Source organism: Myotis daubentonii, chromosome 1 (genome assembly GCF_963259705.1).
Source record: "Myotis daubentonii chromosome 1, mMyoDau2.1, whole genome shotgun sequence".
Classification (NCBI taxonomy): Eukaryota; Metazoa; Chordata; class Mammalia; order Chiroptera; family Vespertilionidae; genus Myotis; species Myotis daubentonii.
The window spans coordinates 1,120,794-1,135,973 of record NC_081840.1 but is presented as its reverse complement, the minus strand read 5'-3'; the positions used below and the strand labels follow the sequence as shown (position 1 = coordinate 1,135,973).

The window sequence follows — 15,180 nt, the reverse complement described above, 5'->3', positions numbered from 1 at the left end:
CCCATTCATTTTCTTTTTTTTTTTTTTTTTAATATATATATTTTACTGATTTTTTACAGAGAGGAAGAGAGAGGGATAGAAAGTTAGAAACATCGATGAGAGAGAAACATCAATCTGCTGCCTCCTGCACACCTCCCACTGGGGATGTGCCTACAACCAATGTACATGCCCTTGGCCGGAATCGAACCTGGGGCCCGTGAGTCCGCAGGCCAACGCTCTATCCACTGAGCCAAACCGGTCAGGGCTCCCATTCATTTTCTTATTGCTTAACATTTGTATTGATATGACCCTGGACTCTGTAAGTAGCCCGTTGGCTGAACGTAACAAAACTTAACCAAATAGGGGTTTGTTTTTCTCACAAAAGTAATCTAGGCAGCTTCTAATCTTTGGTTCAGCAGTTCAGCAACATTGGATCTGGTGGTTTTAGAAAACATTTTTGTCTTTTCTTTCCCAGAACCTCTCACTATTAAGAACTGGCCAGAACTAAGCTATATGCTACCTCTAGCTGCAGGGAAGTTTGGGAAAACAAGTATTTAGATGGCCATGTTGCCTCCCCAAATACCTCCAGCTTCTCTTAGAAAGGAAGAAAGAAGGAATGGATATTGAGTAGGTAACTACAGTATTTGCTTTATTTCCTAATAATGGCAACTTAAAAGTTTTGCATTAAAGAGAAGTTTTAGTTTGAAGTGAATACTTCACAAATTCGTTAATCCCCCGTCTTTGGCTTCATTCTGCATTTTCAGTAGCAGTGTACATAGTCTAGTTTTCTTGGTAGATGAAATGGTTATTGGCTCCATCCCATGGGAGGGAGAAGGATCAGGACTCCTTTACCTTTAAGAATTAAATTCAGCCGAAACCGGTTTGGCTCAGTGGATAGAGTGTCGGCCTGCGGACTGAAGGGTCCCAGGTTCGATGCCGGTCAAGGACATGTACCTGGGTTGCGCGCATATCCCCAGTAGGAGATGTGCAGGAGGCAGCTGATCGATGTTTCTCTCTCATCGATGTTTCTAACTCTCTATCTCTCTCCCTTCCTCTCTGTAAAAAATCAATAAAATATATTTTTTAAAAAAAGAATTAAATTCAATGGCTCAGTACCTGTTATATGATTGGTGCTGCCACAAAATGTCATAAAATGACTACCGAAGAATTATGTAACATTTTTGTGTCCTTGGGTTGCTTATTGGCTCCTTAGGGAGAAAAAAAAAATTCATGCATGAAATAATTGACTAATGGTACAAGAATTCAAAATTATTTGTTAAAATGGTTAGTGGCATATTTTAGTTGTTGCTTTAATCTTTTCTTTGATCAACAATACCTTGTTTATAAATAGGCGATTTTCCCTACATTCTAATTTGGAAATTAGAATCCTTTTTGTTACGGGAACATTGTTACAAATTGCTTAGATTTTTAACTAGTTTATAAACTTTTATTTTACCTAAGACATCTACACTAATAAAAGAGAAACATGCAAATTGGTGTCACTCCACTACGCCCACCAGCCAATCAGGGTGATTATGCAAATCAACCCAACAAAGATGGCGGTTAATTTGCATATGCAGGTGTGGAGCGAAGACTGAAGGCTCCAGTCAGAGTGAAGAGTGAAGATTGAAGAGGCTTGGTTTCTCCCCTGCGGCCGCAGCGGAGAAGTTAAGGCTCACTGTGGCCACAGCGGAAAATCCTAGCCTCGAAGCCTCACTGCAGCCGGAGGCAAGAAGCTTAGCCTCGAGGCTTGGCTTCTCCGCTGTGGCTGGACTAAAGGCCTGGGTCCCAGGTGCTGGAGGAAACCTGGTGCCGGCAGCCAGGGGAAGGAAGGCCTATTGCACGAATCTTCGTGCAACGGACTTCTAGTATGTATAATAAAAACATAGACATGTGGGCAAATTTTTAAAAGTGGTATATGCATTAGGATTAAAATTAAAGTAGTAATGTTGTTTCTTCAGCTAGAGGCATTTACAAGTCGGTAGGTAACTGTGTGTTCCCATATTCTTATCTTTGTTTTGTGTATATTGTATTGTAGCACACGTCACATGGAGATGGTCGGCAAGAAGTGACCTCTCGCACCGGGCGCTCTGGAGCTCGGTGTAGAAACTCTATAGCTTCCTGTGCAGACGAACAGCCTCACATTGGAAACTACAGACTGTTGAAAACAATCGGCAAAGGGAATTTTGCAAAAGTGAAATTGGCAAGACACATCCTTACAGGCAGAGAGGTAAATGAGATTATGCTTAATTTCTGTTACCCTTGCTCTGATTAGTTCCACATGAGAGAAGGAGGAAGAGGACAAATAGATTTGGGCTCCTTTCTAAGCTAATTTAACAATTTTTTTAAAGAACAAGAAACATTAATTACTTGGGAATTCTTTTGCTTTCCCATTTCTTTAGATGTAGTATATAGTATATTGATTGTTTGAATAATCTTTTGCCTTTAAAAATGGGTAGTGTTGTTCTGTTTTAGTAATATCTGCCACCATAGTAAAAATGGTTTTAAAAGTCATGTAAAGTAAGCACATGATACTTGCAAATCAATAGTGCTGTTTTGTTAATAAATTTATCCTCAAGAAGTTTCTTATCTCTCCAAATACTTTCCTCATAGCTTATGTTTGATGGGCTATGGTGGAGGAAGGCGTGTGCTTTCCTGCCTTGTGTGATATTGGCTTTCTGCTCAACCATTTTGCGTATTTATCAAAAATACTTCTATCAAAACTACTAAATTAACTCCTCCTCATGTTCTGCCCAGGCAGTGCACAGCCTGTTGCCTCTTGCATTTAGATCTTTGTACCTGCTTTTTCTCTTCCCCAAATGGATTTCAGCCTTTTGTGTCGGAATCACTTCTGAGAAGTAGTTGATGGACTCCCTTTCCCCAGGCATGGACCCATGGTAAAATTCCTGATACATATAGTAATTTTCCTTGGCAATGTACTTGACCATGTCTGGATCTTAGCGCTCATAGATTCAACACGTTCTGTTTAATGAACATCGTCTTCCAGTGTGTACTGGTGCCATAGTTTATCTCATCAGTGGGCATTGGGTGGTTTTTGATACTTTGCTGTTACAACATGTGCAGTGGAAATTCTATAACATAACTCTCTGCACCCTTGTTAAGAGTGTTTTTGTAGGATAAATTCCTAGGAGTGACAATCATGTGTCAAAGGGAATTAATGTTTAGCATTGTAGTAGGCATTTGGTTTTGAGAAAATGTTATATTATTTTATTAACCTACTGAAATGAATAAAGGTGTCCATTTTTCTACATTCTTGCTAACACTGGGCTGTTGATTATTTTTGTCTATAGGAAGGTGGTGAGATCAGTGTGTTTTGGGGAGCTCTTCTTGTCCCCTCCAGGTGCTGGTTGGAGTGGGTTTCTTGCGCTATCATAAGAAAAGGAATTTTCTGAGATTCACACCAGAGAATGAGATATTGTAGAAAGCTTTGTTTCTGTGGAATAGCACCCTTGAGTTTCTAAGGTCCCATTTCCCTCGGTCCCACCATGGAAGAAGTGTAGCTGTGACTTCAGCAGAGCTAGGATTAAAGCCGTTGCCCAGAGTTCCCGTTCCATGTTGGGACACAGTCCAATCCAACTTCACGCTAGCTTGGTTTGTGTTGCCTACTGTAGTTCATCAGTTCATTGCATGTGGAGTCCATCCTCAGGGCCACATGGCTATGGAGGGTACATGGGTGAATGCAAGGAAGCAGGAGCAAAGCCAAAGTAACCAGAGAGCCAAGAGCCAAGAAGAGCGAGAATTTCTTTTATTTTGGGATTATGTATCCCCAAATTTTCACAGACCTCCATTGGCCCTGCCCACTCTAGCCAGTGATCCCTGTTCCCAGGCTTGACTGACAGACGCCTTCCCTGCGTCACCCTGATCCTACTGCACATGCACCCATCTTCATTTTGTTCAGTCCCTTCCCCCAGTGATCTTTGGAAAGTGGACCCATGGTTCCCTGGGGAGTGTGAAATGCAGCTTCCTAGTGAAGCTGCCCAAAATGGCCATGCTTATTATAATGTCTGTCTCCCTGCTTGCTCCTTTCCTATTATTATTAACTAGGGGCCCGGTGCGCGAAGATTCATGCACTGGGGGAGGGGGGAGGGGGGGGTCCCTCAGCCTGACCTACACCCTCTCCAATCAGGGAGTCCTCAGGGGAGCCCTCTCCAATCCGGGAGTTTCTGTCTGTCGTTGCAATCATATGAGCGGATTGTCTGAGACCCCCAACCCAGTTTGAATTGTTGCTCACAGAGTAATAGAGGCATTTTTTTTTCTTTGCTCCATTGGTGGAGATTTCCTGGAAGTTTTAGGATATCTTCCCTTTAATTTTTCCTAGACACTCTGATTTTACTTATGTCTCTCACCTTTGCTTTCCCCTCCATCCCCAACTGCAACAGTAACATGCTCCAGGCTCACTTTGCTCTAGTGCAGTGGTTCTCAACCTTCCTAATGCCGCGACCCTTTAATACAGTTCCTCATGTTGTGACCCAACCATAAAATTATTTTCATTGCTACTTCATAACTGTCTTGTTGCTACTGTTATGAATCATAATATAAATATCTGATATGCAGGATGTATTTAGGTGACCCCTGTGAAAGGGTCGTTCGACCCCCAAAGGGGTCGCGACCCACACGTTGAGAGCCGCTGCTCTAGTGTCTAGGACAGCCGTGGGCAAACTACGGCCCACGGGCCGGATCCGGCCCGTTTGAAATGAATAAAACTAAAAAAATAAAGAAAAAGACTGTCCCCTTTTATGTAATGATGTTTACTTTGAATTTATATTAGTTCACACAAACACTCCATCCATGCTTTTGTTCCAGCCCTCCGGTCCAGTTTAAGAACCCATTGTGGCCCTCAAGTCAAAAAGTTTGCCCACCCCTGGTCTAGGAGATCCGTCTGCCACCAGAACTACGATTCCCAGCATTCCTGGTGCTCCCTGCACTCTGGGGCTTCTGCTTCCGGTCCTGGGGCTGCCACCAAAACTACTATTCCCAAAATTCCTGGTGCTCCTCACACTCTGGGTTTTCCCTGACCAAGGGAGCCATGTCCCCCCAAGCCTCCAGCTCTCCTGCTCTGCTCTCCGTCTGGTGACCAAGGGAGGAACGTCCCCCCAAGGGAGCGACTGAGGGAGACAAGTCCCCTAAGCTGCCTGCTTTCCCATTCTGCTCTGTGTATGCAAATTACCTGCCATCTTTGTCGGGTGAATTTGCATACTCATTGGCTGGTGGGTGTGGCTTGACCATAGCAGAGGGACCATGAATTTGCATGTTTCCCTTTTATTATATAGGATATATTATATAGGATATAGGATAGCTAGCTAATTACAAAGGTATCAAATGGATTATAGCTCCAAGTAAGTGGGTAAGGGAGACTGTGATTAGAGAGTGAGAAACTAAAAATTAAGATCACAAAGGGTTTTCAGATATCAGTAGTTCCAAAGACTAGAGTATAACAATGTAAGTGGTTAATTTATGTGACTTTTTGTTTGTTTCTAGAAGCTTCTTAGACGCTTCTCATTTATCTTTGCTGTTCAGGAATTTCACAGGGAGGTGCCCCGGAGTTGGTCTTCATTCATTGTTCTTGGTGCTTGTAGGACCCTTTCAATGTAGAGATTCTTATTTTTCAGTCCTGGAGAATTGTCTCAGTTTGTTATTTAAAAATCTTCATTTTGGAACTCTTGATCTTTTTGTTGTTATTTGATCTGTTTTCCATTCTGTGTTTTTATTTTACTTTCTAGGAGATGTCTTTAATTTTATTGTCCAGTCTTACATGATCATATTCATGCTTCCCTCTTATCCCAGCTCTTTCTTGTTCTCTGATTATTTGTCTTCGTAGCATCCAGTTCTATCTAACTCCCTGAGTGTAGTGACAGATTTATTCTCTCTCTCTCTCTCTTTCTTTTTTATTTTTTTAAGGTAGGTTTTTGCTCCCTGCATTGTTTCTCTTTTCTCTGGGGTTCTTCTTGGTCTCTCTCTTACATACAGACATTTTCTTTGTAATCTGTTAATCTCTGGTTGTTTGTTTGTATTTCCATGTGTAGGGTATGTTTGCCCACAAAGCTTTCTTGTTGGGAGTTGTTTAATGCTTTTATTGGAGGACCCAGGTTCATTAGATAGCCTTTGGCTCTCTTCTCTGGGAACATTCAGTTTCTCTAGATAAGACTCTTCATGTACTTATAGCTGCATCTGTCGTGTGTATGGGCTCTGGGTCATTGAAAGCAAAAATGCTTTCCTGAATGAGCTTATCAAGTGTAACTTCAGGAATAATACTGATTATAATAAAGCCCCTGTATTTCTTCGGGAGGGAGGGAGGGAAGCAAAGAAGGGGGGAGGGAAGACCCTATGTTCTGCTTGGAAGGAGCCGGTGGTCCCACCCGTAAGTGGCAGTGCGACACTTCATTCTGCCTTTTTCATCTCCTCACTCCTGTTCTCTGCTGGGACCTTGAGTCCAGAGCCTTGTTACCTTTTCCACAGAGTACATTTCTAGCCTCTTAAGAACCTGTAGCTATTGATTGGTTTGGGGAGCAGCAGCCGTTCTGTATATAGACTTTTGACCTTGGGATGAGCTCATCAGCTCCCACATCACCTTCGGTTCCCCAGGACCTCCAGGCATGTAACTGAGTTGTGCTGGCAGATCACATTGGTTCTGGCTGTTTGTTTCCTCTGTGGTCTCTTTCAGAAAGTTATTGAAGTATCTTTCCTACTGTTGTCTTCTCAACTTATTACTGTGCTTTTTTTTTTTTTTTAAATATATTTTATTGATTTTTTACAGAGAGAAAGGGAGAGAGATAGAGAGTTAGAAACATCGATGAGAGAGAAACATCGATCAGCTGCCTCCTGCACATCTCCCACTGGGGATATGCCCGCAACCCAGGTACATGCCCTTGACCGGAATCGAACCTGGGACCTTTCAGTCCACAAGCCGACGCTCTATCCACTGAGCCAAACCGGTTTCGGCTACTGTGCTTTTTTATGCTAGCTGCCTTTACTATCTGCCTTTACTGTTAAGAGCCTCCACATTTAACTGCAAGTGTCCTGTTTTCTACCCTAGAGAAGGCACCAGAGTGGGTGGGAGGAAGGATTAGAATTTGAACCAATTACCTTTAGCCTCTTAGTGCTCAATAACTATTTGTTGTTGATTCTAAGAATGATAAAATTATAATTCTTCATCCTGGGATGTCTGAACTTCTTGAGATTTTACATAAGTGGCTATACATTTTTTTTAAATATATTTTTGTTAATCCTCACCCAAGGATATTTTTCCATTGACTTTTAGAGAGAGTGGAAGGGAGAGGGAGAGAGAGAGAGAGAGAAACATTGATGTGAGAGAGACACATAGATTGATTGCCTCCTGCAAGTACCCTGACCAGGGTGCACCCTGACCAGGGTCGGGGATCGAGCCTGCAACCGAGGTATGTGCCCTCGATTAGAATCGAAGCTGGGACCTTTCATACTGTGCGCTGACACTCTATCCCAGTGATAGCGAACCTTTTGAGCTTGGCGTGTCAGCATTTTGAAAAACCCTAACTTAACTCTGGTGCCTTGTCACATATAGAAATTTTTGATATTTGCAACCACAGTAAAACTAAGACTTATGTTTTTGATATTTATTTTATATATTTAAATGCCATTTAACAAAGAAAAATCAACCCAAAAAATGAGTTCGCGTGTCACCTCTGACACCTCTGTCATAGGTTCGCCCTCACTGCTCTATCCAGTGAGCCAAACCGTCTAGGGCAGCGGTTCTCAACCTGTGGGTTGCGACCCCTTTGGGGGTCGAACGACCCTTTCACAGGGGTCGCCCAAATACATCCTGCATATCAGGTATTTACATTACGATTCATAACAGTAACAAAATTAGTTATGAAGTAGCAACGAAAATAATTTTATGGTTGGGGGTCACCACAACATGAGGAACTGTATTAAAGGGTCGCGGCATTAGGAAGGTTGAGAATCACTGGTCTAGGGTAATAGTAATACATTTTAGTCACAACAATTTTTTTAGTCTGTGAAGAATACATTACCTTTAGAGAAAGTTTGGAGATTTGAGAGGGAAAAAATCCCAGTCATAATTCCCTGAATACCATTGTTATCTTTGTATATTCTACATATTTATATGTATGTTTTCTCAACATACTTTGGGTCGCAATTTTGTATCCTGGCTTTCCCCCCTCACAATTTTATTGCTGCTTAACCATTAAAACTAAATATCAGTTGTTTTGTGCAGCTCCATTGATTAACAACAGTTCTCAAACTTTTGTTGTTGTTAATCCTCACCTGAGGATAATTTTTCCATTAATTTTTAGAAAGAGTGGAAGGGAGGGGGAGAGACAGAAGAGAGAGAAACATCAATGTGAGAGAGACACATTGATTGGTTGCCTCCCACGCCGCCCTGAGGTACATGCCCTTGACTGGAATTGAACCCAAGAGCCTTCAGTCCATGGGCCAACACCCTAACCATTGAGCCAAAATGGCTAAGGCTGTTCTCAAACCTTTTTGTTTCAGAATTCCTTTAAATTTTTAAAATTGAGGGCTCTCACCCTGGCCAGGTGACTCAGTTGACTGCAGGTTCGATCCATGAGGCATGTACGGGAGGCAGCCGATCGATGTTTTTCTCTCTCTGTCTCTCTTTTTCCCCCCTTCCCCCACGTCTCTCTCTAAAAATCAATAAAAACATATCTGCGGGTGAGGATAAAAACATGGAGAACTTGTTTATATGGGTTATATTTATTGATACTGCAGTAGAAGTTAACACTAAGGAACTTAAAATATATATTAATTCATTTAAAATAACCTATTACATATTAATATAAGTAATGTATTTTTATGAAAAATGACTCTTCCAAAACAAATTATTGAGAAGAGTAACACTTTTAATTATTTGCAAATCTCTTTAATGTCTGCTTAATAGAAGTTTGCTAGGTTTTCATATCTGCTTCTGCATTCAAACTACTTCAGTATGTTGTTTTGGTTAAAGTGTATGAAGAAACCTGATCTTCCACAGACAGACACGTGGCTGGAAAAGAGAGGAATGTTCTAATACCCTTTCAAGTGCTCGCGGGAATTTTTCTCTGACCGTCAACTGAAACTCAACAAGTAGTAATTTCTTGGGGTGGGGAGGGCAGTGCTTAATCGAATGTTTATTCAAAACAACTATAGTGATTGACAAAGAGTTACTCCCCAGACAGTTTGCTTCATCTGGAAGTTAACAGTGGCAGATTCAGAAGCAGGCAGAGGGTGGAAGAGCCTTCGTGTTCTGATCGCAGATGTGACTGAAAAGCACCAAGACAGTTGGTGGTAGTGCATCTAGTACAACCCGGAGGTCAGGACTTTACAGTTCACATGCAGAAAAGGAAAAACTCACATAAACACAATTCCTACAAATTGACAATCTCTCAATTACACTATTGTGACTCTTAAAAAATATGTAAAATTTACCATTTTAACAATTTTTATGTGTACAGGTCAGTGGCATTAAGTATATTTGCACTGTCGTGCAATTACCATCATTATCTGTCTCCAGAACAGATACAGTTGATCTCATTATTTGCAAATTCCATATTTGCACACTCACCCACTACCTGAAATGTATTTGTGGTCCCCAAATCAGTACCCAGTGCTTTTGCAGTCATTTACGGACGTGCAAAGAGCAGTGAAAAGTTTGAACTGCTGGATGTGCATTCCCCAGTCGAGGTCAACAAGGTGACACTCTGCCTTGTTTCAACTTTCATACTCTAAACAAATGCCCTTTCTGTGGTTTGTTTAGTCCATTTCTTTTTCACATTTTTGTTGATGATTTTGCTGTTTTAAAAAATATATATACACACACACACACACACACACACACACACTGGAGGGGGTTCCCTCACAGTCTGGGAGCCCTCAGGGGCAGGAGGTGACCTGGCGATCAGGGGAAGGCAATGCCCCATCACACCTCTGCTGCTGCCACTGCCAGCAGCACAAGCCTTGGCCGGCCCTGGTTACCTGAGCCTGAGTCTTTATTGAAATATAAAATATCTTAGAAAAGTCTTAAATCATAAGTGTACAGCTTGATGAAATATCACAAAGTAATCATGTTTGTATCATCCTGATCCAAAATATAATAAGGGCAAAAATATGCTATGACTTGAACCCCAACAGCCTTCCTTCTACCTCCTCCTCATCTTTTCACTGTTCTTCCTCCCCAAGGTAACAGCTGTGCTGACTCTAACACCAGAGAGGAGGCTTTCTTTCTAACATTATGCTAATGGAATCATACAGTGTATCATTTGTGTCTGTCTCTTTACTCCACTGGATGCTTGTGACATTCCTCCATGTTGTGTATTGATAGGCTTTAATTTGAATTTTTATTTTGTAGTCTCCTGTTCTAGTTGTTTGGCTTCGTCTTTATGCTGTGGACTGAATTGCGTTCCCCAAAACTCATATGTTAAAGCCTTACCCAGTGTGGCAGTTTTGGAGAATGGGCCTTTGTAGAAGTCATTAGTTTTACCTGATTACAGGTTACTATGGTAGAGCCCTGATCCAGTCGGGTTTGTGTCCTGATAAGAGCCACTAGAGCGCTTGCTTTCTCTCTCCGCCATGTAAGGACACATTGAGAAAGCGGCCGTGTGCAAGCCCTGAGGAGCATCCTCACCAGGAACTGATCACGCTGGCACCCTGAGCTCAGCGTCCCAGCTTCCCAGACTGTGGGAAGTACATTTCCACTGGGTGAGCTACCTGTTCTGTAGTATCTTTTATGGCTGCCCAGGCTGAGAGGTATGTGCAGTTCTTCCAGGCTACTGTGTCTTGAAGGTCTTGGGTCTTTTTTTGTCATGCTCTGGCAGTGGTGGTGGGTGCTTTAGCACCTGTTGGGAGCTGTACGGATCTTTTGACCAGTAGTGAATTGACAGGGTTTTTCTCCAGGGGTGTGTGCTATGGGTTTGTTGGGCCCTTTTGGTTTAGGAATGTTGGGGGGAAGCTCTTATCATGCATGAGCTTATTTCTATTTTGTAATTTTCCACTGTGTGTCTGGCATCAGGGTGAATCAGTGGAATTTCCAGAACTTCACACAAGTGGCAGGGAGTCTCCTCTTCCTCACATAGTGAACTCCTTTTTGCTGTGCGCCACTCCTCACCCCACCCCACCCGAAAAACCATCTCTACAACCTGGGAATGAGCGGACGCTCTCTCTCCAGTCCCCATCTTCCTGTGAAGCGATGCATCACAGTTGGCTCCTTTTTTGGTGACCTCTAGGGCTGAGCTGTTCTACAGGCCTCAGCTCTGGGCCAAGGTTATTTTGGTAGCTGAGCCATCCCAACAGGGAGCTGAAAGGAAGAGGGGATTAGGAGCTTCCTCCCGAGGCTTCAGTGACACACACACACACAAACACACACACACGCACACACTGTTTCACATTGAGGACACTTGCTTTTGATAAAATGACTTCAGTTTGATTTAGTCAAATGCCACATATTTGAGCTCCTGTTTTTGCCTTAGCTATTACTTGAATAGCACTACTTGAAAATGAAAATGTGTAAGAACAGACCTAACCGGTTTGGCTCAGTGGATAGAGCGTCAGCTTGTGGACTGAAGGGTCCCAGGTTTGATTCCGGTCAAGGGCATGTACCTTGGTTGCGGGCTCATCACAAGTAGAGGGTGTGCAGGGGGCAGCTGATCAATGTTTCTCTCTCATCAGTGTTTCTAACTCTCTATCCCTCTTCCTTCCTTTCTGTAAAAAATCAATAAAAACATCGATGAGAGAGAAACATCGATCAGCTGCCTCCTGCACATCTCCTACTGGGGATGTGCCCGCAACCCAGGTACATGCCCTTGACCGGAATCGAACCTGGGACCTTTCAGTCCGCAAGCCGACGCTCTATCCACTGAGCCAAACCGGTTTCGGCAAAAAATATATTTAAAAAAAACGTGTAAGAACAGAATCGGAATAGAATCTTTGGTGGATATTGAAGAGAATCAGAAGAAACCATTGATCAGAAGTCCAGTCATGGCCCTAGCCAATTTGGCTCAGTGGATAGAGCATTGGCCTGCAGACTGAAGGGTCCCAGGTTCGATTCCTGTCAAGGGCACATGCCTGGGTTGAGGGCTCGATCCCCAGTAGGGGGGCGTGCAGGAGGCAGCCTATCCATGATTCTCTCTCATCATAGATGTTTCTATCTCTCCCTTTCCCTTCCTCTCTGACATCAATTAAAAAAAAAAAATCCAGTCATTTGGAAGAAACCAGATCTCAGAAGATCTCTCCCTCCCTTACTGCCTCCCTTTCTCTGTCTCTGAAATCGATAAACATATTCTCAGGTGAGGATAAAAATAAAAAGACACATAACAAAATTTTCCATCTTAACCATTTTTAAGTGTATATTTCAGTGGAATTAAATATGTTCATAATGTTGCATAATCATCACCATCACCACCATCTTATCTCCAGAACTTTTTTCATCTTGTAAACCTGAAACTCTGTCTTCATTCCTCCTCCCCCCTGCTCCAGGTACCTGCCACCTACTTTCTGCCTCTCTGATTTTCAATATTCTAGGTATCTCATATGAGTGGAATCATACTGTATTTGTTCTTTTGGGACTGGCTTATTTCACTTAGCATAATGTCCTCAAGGTCTATTGATGTTACAGTATCTGCCAGAATTTTCTTCCTTTTTAAGGCTGAGTAATATTCCATTGTATGGATAATTCCACATTAGACTTATCCATTTGCTCCTCAAAGGAAACTTGGATGACTTTCCACATCCTAGCTATTGTGAATAATGCTAATCATGGGTGTATAAATATTTATTTCACTCCCTGCTTTCAATTCTTCGGGGTTTATAGCCTGAAGTGGAATTGCTGGATCACATGGTAATTGTTTTTAGTTTTTTGAGGAGCTCTGTACAACTTTCTACAATGGCTGTACTATTTTGCATTCTTACCAAAAGTACACGAGTGTTCCATTTGCTGCACATCCTTGCCAGGGCTTATTTTATTGATGGGTTTTTGACAGTTGCCATCCTGATGTGTGTACAGTGTTATCTGGTAGTTTTTTGTTTTTGTTCGTTTTGTTTTGTTTTTGGTATAGCAAAGGCGGAAATTTATTGAAGAACAAATACAGACTCCCACGTGGGGAAAGGGAAAGAGTCCCACTGCACAGACTCCCACGTGGGGCAGGGAAAGAGTCCCCTGCCTGGTAGTTTTGAGTTGCATTTCCCTAATGACAAGCGATGTTGAGCATCTTTTCCAGGTGCTTACTGACATCTGCATATCTTTACCCATTTTTGAATTGGCTTCGTTTTGTTGTTGAGTTTTATTTTTTATTTTTTTTTAAATATATATTTTATTGATTTTTTACAGAGAGGAAGGGAGAGAGATAGAGAGTTAGAAACATCGATGAGAGAGAAACATCGATCAGCTGCCTCCTGCACATCTCCTACTGGGGATGTGCCCACAACCCAGGTACATGCCCTTGACCGGAATCGAACCTGGGACCTTTCAGTCCGCAGGCTGATGCTCTATCCACTGAGCCAAACCGGTTTCGGCTGTTGTTGAGTTTTAGAAGTTCTGTATATATTGTAGCTATTCATCCCTTGTCAGATGTATGATTTGCAAATATTTTCTCCCATTCTGTGGGTTGTCTTTTTACTCTGCTGATACTTTTTTTGTGTGTCTGACCTTATTTATTTGTTACTCTTAGAAAAACCTTACTTTTGATTGGACTCAGGTGTGGAGGTAAAATCCTTCAGAAGACAGTCTCTGTCTCCTGGCAATCGGTTCCAGGTCTCTCATTGTCCTCCTTTATTCTCCTAACTACACGGCCAGCACATTCTCTGGCCTCTTTCTTTTTTTTTCTTTTCTTAAAATATATTTTAATTGAATTTTAGAGAAGGGAGAGGGAGCGAGAGATAGAAACATCAATGATGAGAGAGAATCATTGATAAGCTGCATCCTGCACATCCCGTACTGGGGATCCAGCCTGCAACCCAGGCATGTGCCCTTGATTGGAATCGAACCTGGGACCCTTCAGTCCACAAGCCAAGGCTCTATCCCAGCCATGGGCAAACTACGGCCCGCGGGCCGGATCCGGCCCGTTTGAAATGAATAAAACTAAAAAAAAAAAAAAAAAAAAAAAAAGACCCTCCCCTTTTATGTAATGACTAGGGGCCCGGTGCACGAAATTCGTGCACTGGGTGTGTGTGTGTGGGGGGGAGTGTCCCTCAGCCCAGCCTGCCCCCTCTCACATACTGGGAGCCCTCAGGCGTTGACCCCCATCACCCTCCAATCGCAGGATCGGCCCCTTGCCCAGGCCTGACGCCTCCGCCAGAGGTGTCAGGCTTGGACAGGGGACTCCCATCTCCCCCTGATCACTGGCTCTGGCCCCGGCCCAGGCCTGAGGCCTCTGGCCCAGGAATCATGCCTGGGCAGGGGACCCCCATCTCCCTCTGATCGCTTGCTCCACCCCCCGCCCAAGCCTGATGCCTCTGACTCAGGCTTCAGGCCTGGGCAAGGGGACCATCATATCCCCCCAATCCCCGGCTCCGCCCCCCACCCAGGCCTGATGCCTCGGCCAGAGGAGTTGACCCTCATCACCCTCCGATCACCAATCACCGGATCGGCCCCTTGACCAGGCCTGAGGCCTCCAGCAGAGGTGTCAGGCCTGGGCAGGGGACCCCCAGCTCCCCGCGGTTGCAGGCTCCGCCCCTGCCCAGGCCTAACGCCTCTGGCTGAGGCGTTCGGCCTGGGCAGCGGGGACCCGCAGCTGCAGCGGCCCCACGATCGTGGGCTTCGCTTTAGGCCCAGGCAAGGGACCCCTAGCTCCTGGGACTGCCAGCTTCGGCCGTGCCCAGCTCCCATCGCTGGCTCCACCCCTACTTCCTGCTATCACTGGCCAGGGCGGAAAAGGCACCTGATTCTCCGATCATGGCTGGGGGGCAGGGCAAAGGCGGCCCCAGGGCCGCCTTTGCCCTGCCCCCCAGCTCTTAGCTCCCCCCTGGGTTTCCGATCACTGTCAGTGGCAGGGGGCTTCTTCCTGCTTTCCCTTTCGCCTCCCTGCATTGTGCCTACATATGCAAATTAACCGCCATCTTGTTGGCTGTTAACTGCCAATCTTAGTTGACAGTTAACTGCCAATCATAGTTGGCAGTTAACTGCCAATCATAGTTGGCAGTTAATTTGCATATAGCCCTGATTAGCCAATGAAAAGGGTATCGTCGTACGCCAATTAC

The 15,180-nt window shown here is 43.8% G+C and overlaps 1 protein-coding gene across 12 annotated transcripts in view; it reads left to right on the top strand.

The window, feature by feature from the left end:
* MARK3 (microtubule affinity regulating kinase 3) overlaps window positions 1-15,180 on the top strand; it is a 109,225-nt gene that overhangs the window by 16,689 nt on the left and 77,356 nt on the right. For 11 of the 12 annotated variants that reach the window (XM_059685257.1, XM_059685239.1, XM_059685248.1 and 8 more), the window contains exon 2: window positions 2,018-2,209. The exons of the other annotated variant lie outside the window; for it this stretch is intronic. In XM_059685257.1, the coding sequence (XP_059541240.1) occupies window positions 2,018-2,209 (192 nt within the window). The remainder of the gene's footprint in view (window positions 1-2,017; window positions 2,210-15,180) is intronic. 12 annotated transcript variants of the gene reach the window in all.